Source organism: Balaenoptera acutorostrata, chromosome 9 (genome assembly GCF_949987535.1).
Source record: "Balaenoptera acutorostrata chromosome 9, mBalAcu1.1, whole genome shotgun sequence".
Classification (NCBI taxonomy): Eukaryota; Metazoa; Chordata; class Mammalia; order Artiodactyla; family Balaenopteridae; genus Balaenoptera; species Balaenoptera acutorostrata.
The window spans coordinates 58,202,289-58,218,273 of NC_080072.1; the positions used below are offsets into that span (position 1 = coordinate 58,202,289).

A 15,985-nucleotide genomic window follows, 5' to 3' on the forward strand; every position below is an offset into this window, starting at 1 on the left:
TCCTGAAAGCCTATCCAGCTGCATCCCAGCTCTGCAATTAGCCCAATACACGAGAGGCAGAGGAGCCTTCAGGAGCTCGTTAGAAGGATGCTTGACTCATGCTTTCCTCTGTCTGGCTGACTTCTTCTTAAGCCTCTTTCCACAATCAAAGGCCACCAAGCACCTCTCTCCACACTCCTATTTCTCAGTGGTGGCAGCTGAGCAGTGGAGGGAAGATACCCAAAGTCATGGGGAGAGGGCTTCACCTAGGAAGGCAGGCTGGTACCCTTGCCACCACTGCCATTCTTTTGCCGTGGGTGACCTTCCCTTCTGGACGTGGTGCCCACACGGAGGGCTTGCTGTGCAGTGCTGGTTCTCACATCTGACTTTGGGAGAGAGAAAGAGATGAATAAGGAACATCATGGGAGGACCAACCAACCACAGATGTCCTGGATGCCTTTGCCTCTTGGGGAGGCTTGGGCTCTAAGCCCCAGGATGCTGTCGCCAGACTGGGGAAAGGACCTGGGAGACACTTTCTCCATCCCAGCATGGAGGTGGCACTGACAACTACACAAGATTTGCAAAAGGGGTTGGGGGTTTCATTTCGCATCAAAATATAAAGCTTGGACAGGAGTTTGGGGCAGCTTGAAAAAGGTGCTGTGAGATCATGAAATTCCCCAGGGAACATGGAACCATCCATGGTCCTCTGGAGGCATGGAACACAGTGAGTAAAAAAGCCACCTCTTGTCTGCGGGAGCTTAGCCAAAGATCCTCAGGTCCTGCAGACCCTCCTTCCAGGCCCACTCGGAAATTTGCTACCGGCCCATTACTCTCCGCACCCTTCCCTCCTGCCCGACCCCCATGGAAGAGAAAGTTGCACATGGGACAAGTTAGCACAGACACTTGTGTCTCACATCACACTGGGTACCTGGGGACAGACAAGGACGCACCCCAGGAGATGCATCTCAGTGAGGAGAAGTGTACCCCAAACAACAAGGAAAACTCCTCAAGGAAAAGGGAACAAAAGACAAGCAAGTTTTCATTGTGATCACACTACGGAAAAAAAATACCTTCTGTTCTTTGCAAAAAATGTGTGAAGGCCAAATTTGTGTTTTTCTTTTCTTAAAAAAAAAAGGATGTTGCATGAATTACAATGCAACCCAGTATCTTTTTTGTTTGTTTGCTTTCTGCACTTGTTAAAAAAAGGATTCTTTTTTTTTTAAGTACAACACAGTCAGGTACGCGGCCACAAAAGAGTAGCTGTCTTTGGCAAGAAGTCCCGGCCACGGTCCTCTCTGTCACCTTCGGCCCATCTCACTCTGTCTCATGAAGTGGATGTTGCTGGCGCTGTCTGACAGTTCCGGGTACTGCTCGACCGAGATCACAAAGAAGCCATCGTAGCCTTGAACCCGCCCCGTGCTCAGCGCCTGCTGCTTCTCGCCCTCTGTCCAGGCCCGCAGGCCTTCCTCCCCTTCCCGAAGTCGCTGCTGCTCGCGGGCCCAGGCCTGGCGCACGGCTCTCTGCCGGGCCAGCTCCAGCACCCGTGCCTTCTCCTCGTCCGGTGTTGTCCCGTAGCGGGTGTTCAAGCACAGTGCCCCGTACTGGAGCTGGATGTCTGTGTAGCGTCTAGTCCTGCCACTGAGCACCGTGTTGATCTGGGACACAGTGACGTTGACCCCGTTCTCCAGGGTTCGCCGCCCCCCGCTGAGGCCCAGGATGGCCAGGTCGCCTTCCGAAGGTCCTGGTTTCACGAAGTAGTGGGTGTCCACCCCGTCAATGGTGAAATGCATGTTCTCTAGGTAGTGGGCATTGTTCAAGATGGCAGCAACCCTCCGCCCGTCCTCGTTGGCCACACTGATGATGTCTGTGGTCACTCGGCCATCCTTCAAGGCGAACTTGACCCCTTTGCCAAAGACTGAGCCACTGGATGCAAACTTCTTTGTCTCTGGGGCCTGCTGGCAGCTGGTGATTGTGGAGCCGTAGAGCTGATCAAAACGTTCCAGGGTGACGAAGGCCTTGAGCTGCTTCTGCACTTCACACTGTACCCCGAGAATAGACTGATGGTGGGGGGAGAGAGAGAGAGTGAAATAAATGGGGAAAAACTTCCAATGGCCTGGAGAATCAGCTTACATGACTAAAAGTCAAACCTATTCAAATGTATTAACCTGCAGCATCTAGCTCTACTGCTGAGCACTAGGACACCCAGCCCTCCTTCATCCATCTATTCACCCTTCCTTCCATTCAGAAGCTGTTCAGGGAGCATCTACTCTGTGCCCAGTCCCTTTCTCAGCACGGGAGATACAACAATGAATCAGACATCATCCCTGCCCTTGAAGAACTCCTCGTTTAGTGGGGAAAGACAGATGTGGCAACAAATAACTACAATCAAATGTGATGAGTGGTGGTCTAAGAGATGCAATAGCAACAGCTATAGCCAACACGTCGTGGTCTTTGAGCTGAATAATTCATAGTCATTATCTCGTTGGATCTTCACAATAACTTTATACAGTAGGGACTGTTATTGTTCTGGTTTTACACCTAAGGAAACTAAGGCTCAAAGAGGTTGTAACTGGCCCACAGTCATACGACTAGTCAGTACTCAAGCCAACATTCGAACCCTGCTCTGTCTGATCCTAGAGGCTCAGTTCAAGGGCTGCTGGAGTCGGGAGGAGCAATCATGGCTCAGGATGTCTCAGCCTGGAGGCGGAGGAGCAAGGTGAAGGAGATGGGGTTCAAGGACAGGCTCACGCTTGAGTTGGGACTTGGAGGATGAGGGGATGGTGTTAGATGCAGGAATGGCGAGGAATGCACTCTTGATAAGAAGGCTTAGTAGGATGAAAAGCAGTGATTTACATAAACCCTCTTAGCCTGCTGTATTGCTCTCTGCCATGTTTAGAAATGATTTTCAAGGAGGGCCTCTGTCCCCACAGTGCTTCCTAAGGGCTCCCCAAGTGCCCCCGCTCTTGGCTGCTTTGGGGGACAGGTTGGAAGCCACGTTCAGGCAGGCCCCAGGGCCTTATCAGCAACTTAGAGAAATGGCTTTAGAAAAAGGCCCATCGGTTTCTCACTGAAATTAAGTCCTCTTTATAATTAATAGAACCCTGTCTGTGAACAATTATTTCCTAGAGTTTCACGGAAGCTGGAGTGCTCAACAACACAGATCTCCAATGCTTGCCAAGGGCAGAAATCAATAATTCATTGACAGGCGAGGTTGGCAAACGGGCTGTCAGAGACTGTGGCTCTGGGAGGGGGTGGAGAAGGGAGCCTGGAGGTGGGGGTGCAGCTGAGTGGCTGGAAGCAGCCCTGGGAAAACAGTCAGTGCTGTTGGCAGCTGGGCAGTACCTGGAGGGATGGATGGCGGGGATTGGAGAGGGGCAGGGGGTGGGGCTAGGGCCGCAGAGAGAGGATGGGCTTTGTGACCAGACAGACTTGGGTTCTCATCGCCTTTCCAGCTCACCTTGGACAAGTTTCTCTCAACTCTGGTCTTATCTGTAAAATGGGGAAAAAGACTGAACTCACAGGGTTGTTTAGTTCTTTCAACCATCTGTTCATTCAACAAAAGTTTTCCATGCACCTACTATGTGCGAGGTGGTATGCTGGGTACCAGATAAGACCCAGTTCTTGCCCTCTTGGGGCTTAGGGTCTAGTGGAGATATAGGAAAGAAAACAGGAATGAAAATATAGTGTTGTGAGTGCTTAGCATGAGGAAGCTATAGGTGCCACCGGAGCACAGAGGTGCAGAATCACATTCTCCAGAGGTCAGGGGAAGGAAACAGCTAGGCTGAGGCCTAATGGAATCCGACTGGAGTAAGAGATACGGACGTGTAAGTTTCCGATCGCCAGCAGTATGCCATCTGGCAACCCTGATTTCCTCCTCAGTCTCTGGTCCCCCTGGTCAGGTATCCCCTGGAAGGCCTGGTCTCTGCCTGATTCTTTCCTGCATTCACTGGGCTCCTGGGGCATGGGGCCTGGAAGAGCTGGCTCCTAGCACAGATCTTATGAAAGAGGTGGGCAGTGGGAAGAAATGAGCAAATGGATGCCTGAAGTGAGGGGGTGGAATGAAACTGTTTTTAAGGATCTTTATAGCCATAAAATTCTATGAGTCTTTGAAATTGGGTCATAAATGGAAGACAGGGGAAAATAACATTTTTTTGAGCACCTACGGACAGATCTGGGTTTGAATCCTGCTCTACTTCATCCTTGCTGTGTGGCATTCGAAAGCCTCAGGCATGAAATCTGTAAAATGGGACCAACGATACCAAGGGATATTTTTGTGTTAATTTATGTAGAATATGCCAGGTGCACTGAGGTGCTCAGAAAATGTCACATTTGTATTTCGAACACACCTTCCCTCTTTGTACTTTTGTTCTGGGTTGGGACAAAGGCTCATTTTTTTGTGCGGAACTCCAAACTCAGTGTAACATACAAAACTCCTTAATTTGGCTTGTGAGGGCCTACGTGCTGTTACAGCTGGGTCCACAGTGACTTGCCAGTGGCAGGGTTACTAAGTATTTGCTGAACTGTTTCTGGCAGGCACAGTGAACGTACCACATTGGTTTCTATCACTGGCCTAGGCTTTCCTGAAAAGCTGGTGGGACCCATTCCTGTAATGTCTGGATGGCTTGAGGGGTGGACAGCCATGGGTGTGAATTACCTTGCTGTTGTCCCACTCCTGAGTTTTCATCTGTGTGTGGATGAGCTCGTAGGATGGTTCCATGGCATCCATGTCTGGCTTGGGATAGCCGGGAATCACATTGTGAAGCTGGAATCCGAAGGTGAGGAGCCAGCTGTTGACATCTGGGTGGGAGAGAAGCAGAAACATCCCCATGGAGTCAGTGGACCTCAGAGTGACACATCCCAAGAAAGCAGCCTAGAGTTAGGCTGCAGGGGGGCGGGGTGAGGACATGGAGAGCTGCTGGGGGGAGAGCCAACAAGCATGCTGCAAACTGCTTCACGGTGTGAAAGCTGAACATGCTCTTGGGACCCAGTGTCCCCTCCTAGGGATGTATCTGAGAGAGATGTCACCTACGTAGAACCTAGGTTTCCAGACTCCTCTTACTACTGTCACTCTACCCTGAGGACCTTCAGCGTCACAGCCAGGGACAGCTGTTGATGGGTGAAGACTCCTCCACATCCACCCCCAACATCAACAGGAGACACAGAGGACAACCAACCCCAAAGGAAAGATTCTAATGAATGACTTTCAAAGAGAAAATTCACTGAAGAAGCAAACTCTCCCTCCTTTCTCCTTTTTGAAGAGATTAGAGCCTCAGGGCCAAAGTGCATTGGGCGTGGAGGTGGCCTGACCAAAGATCGAAGAGTTTTTTCCCCCTTGATCCTGCCTTTATTTACTCTGAGAGCCTAAGGAAGTCAGTTAACCTCCCTGCGCCTTCATTTTCCAGTCTTTATATTGGGCTTGAGGATCTAGCCCCATAGGCACTGGATTTACTGGTTTTTATAATATTCCTGGGGGGTTACTAATTATAAAATACTAGGTATAGGGAAAGGTGGGATATTGTCATGAGCATCTGGCTCGCTGAAGAGTGGAATCAGGAAGCCAAGACTTCAGGAAGAGAAAGAGGGTGGAAAGTGTGTCCTCAGTTACTTGGCCCTCTGTTGCTGAGTGTCTTTTATGTGCCCAGTGCTGGTGTCACAGATCCTCAGCTTGCACACGCAGGACCCTGAAGGGGAGATGAGACATGGGCACGGATAACCTTGACACAGGACAAACGCCTAGAGGAGGGCAGAAGTCTTTCAGTTGCACAGGCTGACAAGTCTTCATGAAGAAGGTTGCCTTTAAGCCAGACAGTGAAAGCTGTGTAAATTTTGTCAGGCTTCGATGGAGATGAAGGCAAAGGCCATTGTATAAGGCAAGGCCTGGAGAGGGGAGGTGAGTATTGGGAGCGTTCCGGTAACCAGACAGCAGTTCAGCAAGGCAGAGAGAGAACCAGAAAGGAAAGTGGCGGCTGGAGCAGGAAGAGCCTGGGACGGCAGGTGGGAGGTGATGTGGGGTCTACAGGAGAGAGACAGACAGCCTGTGTCCCAGCATGGCTCAGCCTCCCTTGGGAAGGGGCAGCTGAAGATGCCAAAGCAGTTGTTGACTAGAGACTCAAATCCAAAGTCAGGAGAAGGAAGGATTTGGAATTAAGTCTCTGAGCCAGCAACTCTGGGCGGTGGGCATTCAGGCCTGCTTTTGGCTTCTTCCAAAGCAGACAGATCCCTGGTGAGGGAGGTTCTTAGGGTCCAGGCATTGGTGGAATTGAGTTCATCCCAGTGATGGGAGTGCCATTTGGGGGTCATCAACTTCATCCCACATTGCCTTTGCATTCAAGAACCTCAAGTTTGCCTTTTTCTTTCTTTCTTTTTTCTTTTTTTTTGGGGGGGGGTTTTGTTTTTTCGATGTTCCAGAGCCCCTCTCTTGGGTTTGAAGCCTGGAGGTTCTCACGTGGAGGGGTAGTAGAAAAGGAAGCTTGGAAACCCAGATTCTACTTCTAGAAAGATCATATAAGGGAAAGAACATAGTGAGGCAAGACAAAACCCAGGTCCAAACTCTGGCTCCCAACTTGCAAACTGTGTGACCTTAGACAGTTTCCTTAACCTCTCTGAGGTTCAGTTAGTTTCCTTATCTGCAAATTCATGGCAGAAATGGTTTTCAACAAGTCATGGATAAGAATACTAATAGTGTTACCACTTTGGGGCAGCCAACATAGAGCAGGAACTGTTCTGTTTTGTTACATAAATGATTGGATTTAATGTATTTTAAAGTGTCCAGCTTGGTTCCTGGCTCATAGAAGGTTGCCTGTGTTTCCTCCAACCCAAGCCTCCATGTGCCTGGAACTCCATTTCCTCTTTTGTAGCGTGAGGTGCTTGGACCAGTTTTCTCCAAAGTCCCTTTCCTCACTGAGTTTCTAAGTGTCTCTGATTCTCTGAATCTTGGTAGATGGTTCTTTGGGAAATTAAAACAAACACAACGGGGTAAAAAAAACCCTATAAAGCCATTTTGCCTGAGGCTGAGAACTTGCATCTGAATTTGTAGTTGCAAAGGAAAGCTTCTATCAGGAATACTGCAAATTCCCAGGAAACCAGGGGTCTGAAAAGAGTCTTGGGCCTTAATTACAAGTGATGGAAGGTGGGAAACTTTCTCATTATGCCTTTAGGAAAAATGCTGAAAATTGATTTATTCACTGCTTTTTCTACTGTGCTTTTCTGAAGAGTTGGGAATTTTACTCTTCTTTCCTATGACATCAGAGGTAGACATTTCCCTCAAGTTAAAAAGCTCTTTACTCATCCGTTCGTCCCAGACTTCAGTGTGGCTCCCTGGGACAGTGGTGAAAAATAATAATCCCTCTCACATGTACACAGCTTTGCACTTTACAGAGAGAATTCAAATCTAAGAATGAGGATTTTGGAGTCAGACACAGCCCCAGCCTTGCCACCTCTTCCTGGGCGGGTTACTTTACCTCTCTGACCCTCACTTTCTGCCTTTGTAAATGGGGTCAGTGGTCCCCATCACACAGGCTACAAGTGAGGGTTAAGTATATGATGTATCAGTGGTAGACATTTTTAAGTTGCCCTCCTAGTGTCCCATTCTGCCTTCTCTCTCTTTCTTTTTGGGGTATCCATGTATTTTTAGGGACGCTGACTCCACCTAAGGGCTTAGCACTGAAGCATGTGACCTAGGCTAAGCCAATCAGCGCATTCTATCTCCCCAGCCATGTTGGTTGGTTCAGGGGTTGTCATGTGACATAAGCCTCTCCAGTATTATAGGCTTAAGACCCTACTATCCTGTTTTTGGAAAAAAGATGAGATGCCTTTTTATTGTTGTTGTTGTTGGATGTGAATGAGGTTGCATGTCGCCCACGTGGAAGCTAAATGGTCAAGTTTAGTGAGAATTAGTAGTATCTTGGCTTTTAGTAGTAAAATGGTTTTTTCTTCAGCTACAGTAACCTGCCAAGGCATCTCACAGGAAATTCATTGGAAGATGAGGCAGGGGGCGTGCTTAATGCAGACAGATGTAAGAGAAATGTCCTCTCAGTCGGTTAAGTTTTTCTGGGGCTGGCAGCAAGCTGAGTAGGGTGAACGCTGTGAAACCCTGTTGAGATATTCCTGTGCGTCCACAGGCCCCGAGGATGTTTTCATCGCACCTGCTCACCACTGTGTCCTCCCTCCCTTCCCACTCTTGGGACTCCTGTTCTTGACGTGACCACCTGGAATTCTTCCCTGAAAGAAGAATCCTCTAATTCTGTCAGCAGAAACAGGTCCAGACTGGGCCACCCCAGTTTGGGGGCCAGGAAGCCACCACGTCCCTAAGGGGCACTCACGTGGGCTGTACACACTGCCCTCTCCACACTTTTGTATGTGCGGTCCCCTCTATCTGGATCGCCTTTTTTCCCATTACCTGGCGAATGTCCACTCGTAAGCAGACCTCACACGCCAGCTGCTCCCTGGGTAGAACCAGCTGTGTCTCCTGTGTTTCACTGGCCGTCAGCGCAAGCCTCCGCCGTGGGCCCCTCACACTGGACAGCAGTTGTCTGTCTGGCCTCTTGCGGGGTGAACTCCTAGAGGGCAGGGATCATCTTTCTATCCCCAGTGCCTAAAACAGTGGCTGCACAGAGGGAGCCCTTGTTGAATGAAGGAAACTGCCTTAAACTAGGGGCAGGAGGATTATGTCACAGGACAAAAGACGGGGAGACGACCACGTTTGCAAGTTGTCATGCCCAACTTTTGTCCACCACGAGCTCTGTTCTATAAAAGGTGCTGGTTTTATCCAGACCTGAATCCCCAGAGCTGCTCTGACTCCTGAGGTCTTCTGTGACTGGCCTGGCAGCGGCTGCTTGCTGGAAGGAGGCTGTTAGAGGCATTTCTGGCATGCGTGACCTATGGGGCATTTTATACTCAAGTTGGTTTCACGGTAGTGGAGACCAAAGCCCACTTTTAAAATCAGACGGTAGGGGAAAGAGAACCAACATGAGCCAGGCACTGTGCTAGGCAGGTTATAAAATGTATCTCATTTCACCCCTGCAACCATCCTATCAGGTAAGTATTTTTTTTTTCTTATTTGTCCATCTGTTCTTTGCTCCTTTTTCTCCCTCTTTTCCTACCCTCTTTGGATTATTAATTTAGTCTTCATTTTATCTCCACTACTGACGCTGTGCCTCTGCTTTATCTTTTAGTAGTTGCTCTAGGATTTATAATATGCATATATAACTTACCAGAGTCAGGGTAGATATTCTAACTTCAATTTATAGATCAGGAAACTGGAATTCAGGGAAAGTTAAATAAATTTTGTGACTGTCATAGCTTAGAAATGATGGATCTTTCACCTAGTTCTGTCTGTCACCAAAGTCTGAATTTTCCATTACCTCATCCCAAATAAGAGAACTGAATTCTTCTTTTCTTTTTTTTTTTTGTCATACCTTCATTCAACTTATCAGGGACTCATAACCAGCCTGATCTCTGGGTCAGAAACTCTCAAAGTACATTCCAGGGGATGCATCCAGTGAAATATTAGGGTTTCATAGTCAAATAAGTTGGAAAAATAGTGGGTAAATATATGAAACAGTTCTCTTTACTACAGGACTTCTCAGAGCCTTTCATAAGCTGAAATGTATCGTGAAAATTTAAGAACGGTAGTTGCCCTGTCAAATTGATTTGATGCCAAAACCAGTTTTTCCAAAGAATTTCTCTGAACTAGTGTTTCTTCAAAAATACTTTGGAAAATGCTGCTCTAAGAGGAAGTCAATATCTCCCATTACGCCATACCGGCTTTCTCAAGGAAGACTGTCTTTTCAGATGACCAGAGTGATCGTGGTTCCTGCCCTCTGAATGAGCCCTGATCCTCACCTGTCATGAAGCACTTGATGTCCTGAGAGTTACTGATGGGGTTGTTGTTTTTAAACATATAGAGATTAAAAGGCATGATATTGCTGCTACTAAGCTGCTTCCACAACTCGTGGTCTGGGCTAGTCCAGCGACCAGCCAGCACGTCGTAATCTCGCCGGCCCATGTGGACGAGCTTGGTGAGCGGATCGTAGAGGCCACCGTGGTAGCCAATGATGATCTGGAAGTTGGGGTTGGTGTCCATGTAGATCTCCCCGTAGGCCGTGTACAGGATCTGCTTGATCATTAAGCCCGTTCCACTGAAGACAGCAAGAGGGGTCCCGATGTTGTCACAGGCTATGTAGAACTCATCTCCGCTGCTCAGCTCCATGGCAAAGAGGTGTCCTTGCAGGTCGTAGTAGAGGGATGTGATCTCAGAGCTGGAGTGGTTGTACAGGTGGGTGACCTTGGTAGGACTGGTCAGGTCTGCATAGAAGAACTGCAGGTGGTGGCTCTGGCTGCTCTTGCTGGACACCCGCCGCCCCAGGCCATCGTAACGGTACCTGACGCTCCAGCCACCACCTCGGTTGTAGGCCTTGATGAGCAGGCCCGCTGAGTTGTACTCAAAGACATCACTGCCCCTCTGCCTCAGGAAACCGTCCTCGTCCATCTTGTATTGCACGTCACCTAGCCTGGTGATGCGGTCACGGAGGTCATACCGTAGTGGGGTGAGCCGTGCACTGTTCCCGGGGCTCAGTAAGTGCAGGTTCCCATTGAGGTCATAGCTGTATCGCCAGAGTGGTTTGTCATTGATGGAGACCGTCTGCAGCTGGCCGTCGGCATCATACTCATAGGAGTAGCGGGTGGTGTTGGCATAGGGTCCCACCTTCAGCTCCTTCTTAACGACTCGCCCCATGTTATCATACTGGACGGTCATCCAGTACATGAGCGAGCGGAAGATCTCGTATTGCACTTCCTTCATCCGGCCATATGCGTCAAAGTGCTTGGTGTGGGTCATGACCGCCGTGGTGATGATCTGGTTAATGTCGTAGTAGATGACGCCAAATTTCCCGAACTGCTCCGTCTTGCCCGACACATCGTCATAGCGATAGAGGTCGATGGGCAGCGGGGTCTCATTGATCACGGCCTGCATGCTGGTCACCCGGAAGCTGTTGTCATAGTTGTAGTCAAAGCGGGCGTTGACCATGCCTTCCTCGGTGAAGCGAAAAATCTGGCGGTCGATCAGGGGCCCGATTTGACGGTAGCGGATGGTGCAGGTGAAGCCCTCGTTCTGTAGGTTGATGGTCTTCAGCATGCCGGCGGTCTCGTCGTAGGTGAAGCTCACCTTGGTGGTGTCGTATAGCATCTCGGCTAGCTTGGACAGCTTGCCATACTTGTATATCACCCTGCGGCCGGTGCCCAGGTAGAAGGTGTGGAGGAGGTGGCCGTCCTCCGTGAAGTCCTGGATGACTGAGGCGTTGCCCTCGGGGGGCTGGTAGATGTTCCTGTAGTAACCCACTGAGCGGATGGTCTCCAGCGTCTGCCGGGCCACGTTGGGCATGGTCACAGAAGAGAGGCGGTCGTTCTTGTCAAACTCAAAGATGTACTGCCTCTGGCTGTGGAGGAGCAGCACCATAGACTGGAGGGGAAGGAAAACCGAGAGATGAGAAGAGGGTGCTGGGAAGGAAGGGGTGGTCTGTGCACCCAAGACTTGAAGGAAAAGAATGAAAGGTCAAGGAAGCTGGTGCTTCTCTTAAGTTATGCCCAAACCAGAGCTTTCCAACCAGTGTGCCCTAGGACATTGCAATGGGGTACAAATGTGCTAAGACAAGAATTTCTCTCTGCCCTTGACCCTGGCAGGGCCTGGGGCCCCAGAACACACAGGCCATTTGCCTTCCTATAGTGAGCAGCCTTGTCTGTTTGCCCCTTTGTGGGGTACAAAAATGATGACTTCAGCATGGGATGGGGTTGGGAGCATTGGCCTAAAGTATTTGCAGCAGCCTCTCTCCTGGCTTCCTTGTGCCAGATTCCTTCTCAGATCAAGAATTATTATCCTACTCAGGCAAGAATGATTATCCTAAAACACAGCCTGACAATGTCTACTGCCTGCTAAACAACGTCCGTTGACTCCCTGTGGCCTACAGGATACAGACATGTCTGAGAAGGACATTTAAGGTTTTGCATAATTGTTTATGTAGTAACAGGTCATATGCCCACCCAGGGGTGGGGTGGGCTGTGATGGGCATGGGGAAACCTGGTTTCTAATAATGGACTCATTGTGTGGCCCTGGGCAAGTTCTTTCCCTCTGGGTTGGATTTTTCAGTAGGCTGGATGACCCCCAAGGTCTCTCTTAGCACTACCACAAAATGCTGCTCTCGGAGATGCGAACACTGCACAGGGTAGGGGAGACAGATCACAGATCAAGCAGAGCCTGGGCCCTGGACAGGTGACCAGGAGCAAAACATTAAGTAAGGATCTGGGTATCAGAACTGGGGCATGAAATACAGACTGTTTCAGGAATAAGTCAGTAGATAAAAGGCCTAAAGGCATCTGGGCATCAAAGTTAGCATTTTCTCTTACTTGGGACCAACTTTTGATTTCAGGCCCTTTCCGATTCCAAGTCCCTGGGATGAACTGAATCCTGACCTGAAGCAGAAGGGACATACTAAGGCCACACCTAGCACTTGACGCTCAGGATTAAGCACCTCTTGCTTAATACTAATCCCCAGGCTTTTGCCTTGTTCTCTGTGACAAGATCACACCAAGAGCCCTAGACCTGGGAGCAGACCCCTGCCTGGGTCTGGACCCGAAATCCTGCTCTGTAACTCCAGAGAGTGTTTGGGTCTAGCTCCAGCCTATTGGGTGGGACTTTCACATTCTCCTGTCCCAGGACCCCCCACTTACCACCCAATCACCATAATCCATCCATACACCACCCGGGACCCCCTGGCACTCTGAGGCAGATTTTCCTGAACGTTTCCTTTTGGAGACCACATGGGTCAGATCCATCCCACTGAGGTCAGCAGGCTGGGCCTGGCCATGGGTTGAGCCACAGTGATGGATCTTCTATATGGCAAGGCCAGTGATGGAGGGAGACAGACACCTGCCTTCTCTAAGTACGTGTAGCTCCAGGTCTTCCCATCAGCAAAGATCCTAGATGTGATGCGACCCGCCTGATCGTATTCCATCCTCTCAGACATGATGCCCCTCTGGACGCCAGCAATGTGGCCCCCTGGGGAGTAGGTCACGTTGACACCGTTCAGCCTGCTGCTAGGTGACCAGAGGCTGGGCCGCCCCGCCTGGTCGTACAGGATGCGGAGGGTGAACTTGCGGTGGTCGTCATAGATCTTCTCTGTGCGTGTCACACGGTCAAAGTCCAGAGACAGGAGGTTCCGGTTGTGAACCTGGGGAAGGGGTAGGAGGAAAGAGAGAGTTAATCTAGACATTGAGAACTTGGTCTGAGAAGCTCCCGAGTAGAGGGGGCAGCACAGGTTGTGGGTGTCAACAGACAAGGGTTTGGGTCCTGGCTCTGTCCCTTGTCAGCTCTGTGAAGTTTCCTCATCTGTAAAATGGGAATCATCATGCCAATTACATAGGGCTGACGTGAAGATAAAGACAATGCAGATGCTGGGTAAAGAGTAGCGGAAACGATTACATCATTTCCTAATATGATTCTCCTAATGAGGACAGAAGGGCAGATCCTTCTTGACTCCCTCCTGAAAAGGGAGAGGCCACGTGGGCCCAGCAAATCAGTGCCTGACCCCATTATTATGTGCCAGTGTTTGCACTCGTGCTTGATACCAGGGAGGCCACAGTCAGGGACGGGCTCCAGGTCCCGTGGCTGGTGAGTGACTGAGTCTGGATTTGACTCTCACCATTGCAACGTGCCAACATATGATGTGTGGTCCTCTGAGCAAGTCCAGCCCTTCTTAGGGCTTTGGACTCCCCGTCCCCTCTGGGGTCTCTCCTGCCCTCTGCCACCACAATTAGGGCTTCTTGGTCACCTCAGTTAGCTCCCAAGACATCTTCTTCTTCCTGGAGGCCCTGGGAGGCAGTGTATGTTTGAGTCTGGGATGGCTTCTCTGACTGGGGGTTGCCAGGGGACACTGTCCTAGGTTTTAGAACATTTTGCTCCTTCCTCTAGACTCAGGAGCCCATTGTATGATCTCTACCTGGGCTGCTAGGTCAGCACACAATTCAGTTTCCTTTCAGAGTCAGAAATACAGGGGTCCCACAGGGGTAGCAGTAAATCAAGGTTTTTCATATTTTAGTTAAGAAATATACTTCAGAGGCCTGTTTCTGTATTTGGATCCACCCCTTAGGGGCGCCAGTTGTCCCTGAAACACTGCCAGGTACTCTGAGGCTAAAATGCTGGTTCTCTCTAAGTGGTGCTGGGCCTGATGGGGCATTTGGGCACATTTTCGGACTCTTCCATTAGTTACTGGTTAAGTTTGACAAGTAGGTAAGAGGCCCCAAGAGGAAAGCAGACGATGCAGGTCATATGATGCCAACCCGCACATGTGGATTAAGGTAATGAAAGGCCCTCTGGGGCCCTGTGTGGTAGAAAAGGGCTCAAGTCTAGGAATCAGGCCAGGAGTCCAGTCTCAACTCTGTGACTGACTTTTCTGTGTGACCTTGGGCCAGTGCCTTTCCCTCTCTGAGTCTCAATTTCTTCCCCTGTGAAACAGCAGGGTTGTTGTGAGGATTGAAGAAACCTCAGTAAATTACCTAGCGGAGGGCTGGGCATGTAGAAGGTACTGAGTTAATGGTTGCAGTTATTTCCATTAAATGACAGCAAATGATCGCGGTCATTCTCAGAGGAAGTAGAGACATGTGTGTCTCCCCCTTCTCCTCAAACAAATTCTAAAGCCTTGAAAATCAGGATTTATAATGATGGTGCTGAGATGACTTTAGCTGTGAATGGCCTGGTTAAAATAAGGTTGCCTTCCCAGGGGTAATCAAACACAATCGCAGGAGCAAAAACAGTGTGGCAGACAATTCCCATGAAAAATCAGAGGCGTTGGAGGCTGAAGCTGTGTTCTTTGCAGAGAGGGCAGGGGAAGATGTGGGGTCTGCACTGCCAACGGTGATGGGGGCCCTTTTAAAGCATCTCTGGGAAGGTCCCTTGTGACTCTCCCCAAGGTGGTACCATCAAGCCAGCCGCCTCCCTCACCTCCTGGAGGGCCCCCAGTGAAGAGGATCTACACCTCTGCTGCAAAATTAATAAAATTGAATTAAGCAGCTCACTGGGGAACCACCTAATGCTTCCTGTGCTCAGCAGGGGCAGCAATGAGATAATTTTACATCTTTCTTTATTAAAAAAAGTTCCCAGTTGTATAAAAAATGAGCTCCATTATGGCGAGGTGCACCCGGCTAACATTCTAATTCCACATCCCGCCACTGTGGGTGGCCATTTATTTTGGGAGGACTCGGAGATGCGGTCGCCCGACTGGAGCGTCATTCATCTCAGGCTCGGAGAGGGACCAGCTGATGCCTGGGGAACTTTTGGTCCAGTTCACATGGCAGAGAGGAAATCCTAATAGCACTCATTGGTGCCATTTATTGAGCACCTGGGGTCTTCCAGCACTGGGCTAGGTGCTTCAAATATATCATCTGGTTTCTGCAGAGGAATCTGAGGCTCAGAGGAGCTGCTCAAGGCTACACATGTGGCCCAGGCAGGAATAAACCCAGGTCAAACTTTCTACTTAGCTCACTGCCTCAGATATGTATGAAGGGCTCCTGGAGAATTCACACAGGGGGCTCAGTGAGGCCATGGATGTTGTCCCACAGAGAACAAAGAAAGCTAGGCCTTCTCTGGGGAGCCAGTGGAAGGCTGTTTCCCACATTAGATAGTTGCTTGAGTTCTTGACTGTTGAGGAACACAGGAAACCTTGTTGTCTGGGCTCTAGTTGTGTGACACTGAATAAGTAACTTACTGTTTCTGCATCTGTTGTGAGAATGACACTATGAGACAGGGTGCCTATTTCTAGTCATTACTGCCGCCCAGCTGTGTGAATCAGGAAAAATCCTTTTTCTCTCTGGACCTTGGTTATCCCATGCATGAATCAGGGGCTTAAGTGAACTTTCTTTGTGAGAAAGGGCAGGGGGCTCAAGAGAGCCCCGGCCGTGTTGCATGAGGATGCTTCTGTGGCTTTTAGGAGTCAGGAGCGTGTGGCTCAGTCCTGTG

The 15,985-nt window shown here is 49.7% G+C and overlaps 1 protein-coding gene across 1 annotated transcript in view; it reads right to left on the reverse strand.

The window, feature by feature from the left end:
- Window positions 1–998: 998 nt before the first annotated feature.
- The window catches only part of TENM4 (teneurin transmembrane protein 4), a 745,685-nt gene continuing 730,698 nt past the window's right edge, over window positions 999–15,985 (reverse strand). Inside the window, exons 31-34 of the mRNA XM_057553431.1 lie at window positions 12,906–13,202; window positions 9,823–11,437; window positions 4,634–4,776; window positions 999–2,036 (exon numbers count right to left, since the gene is read on the reverse strand). Coding sequence (XP_057409414.1) covers window positions 1,278–2,036; window positions 4,634–4,776; window positions 9,823–11,437; window positions 12,906–13,202 — 2,814 coding nt within the window. The 3' untranslated portion in view covers window positions 999–1,277. The remainder of the gene's footprint in view (window positions 2,037–4,633; window positions 4,777–9,822; window positions 11,438–12,905; window positions 13,203–15,985) is intronic.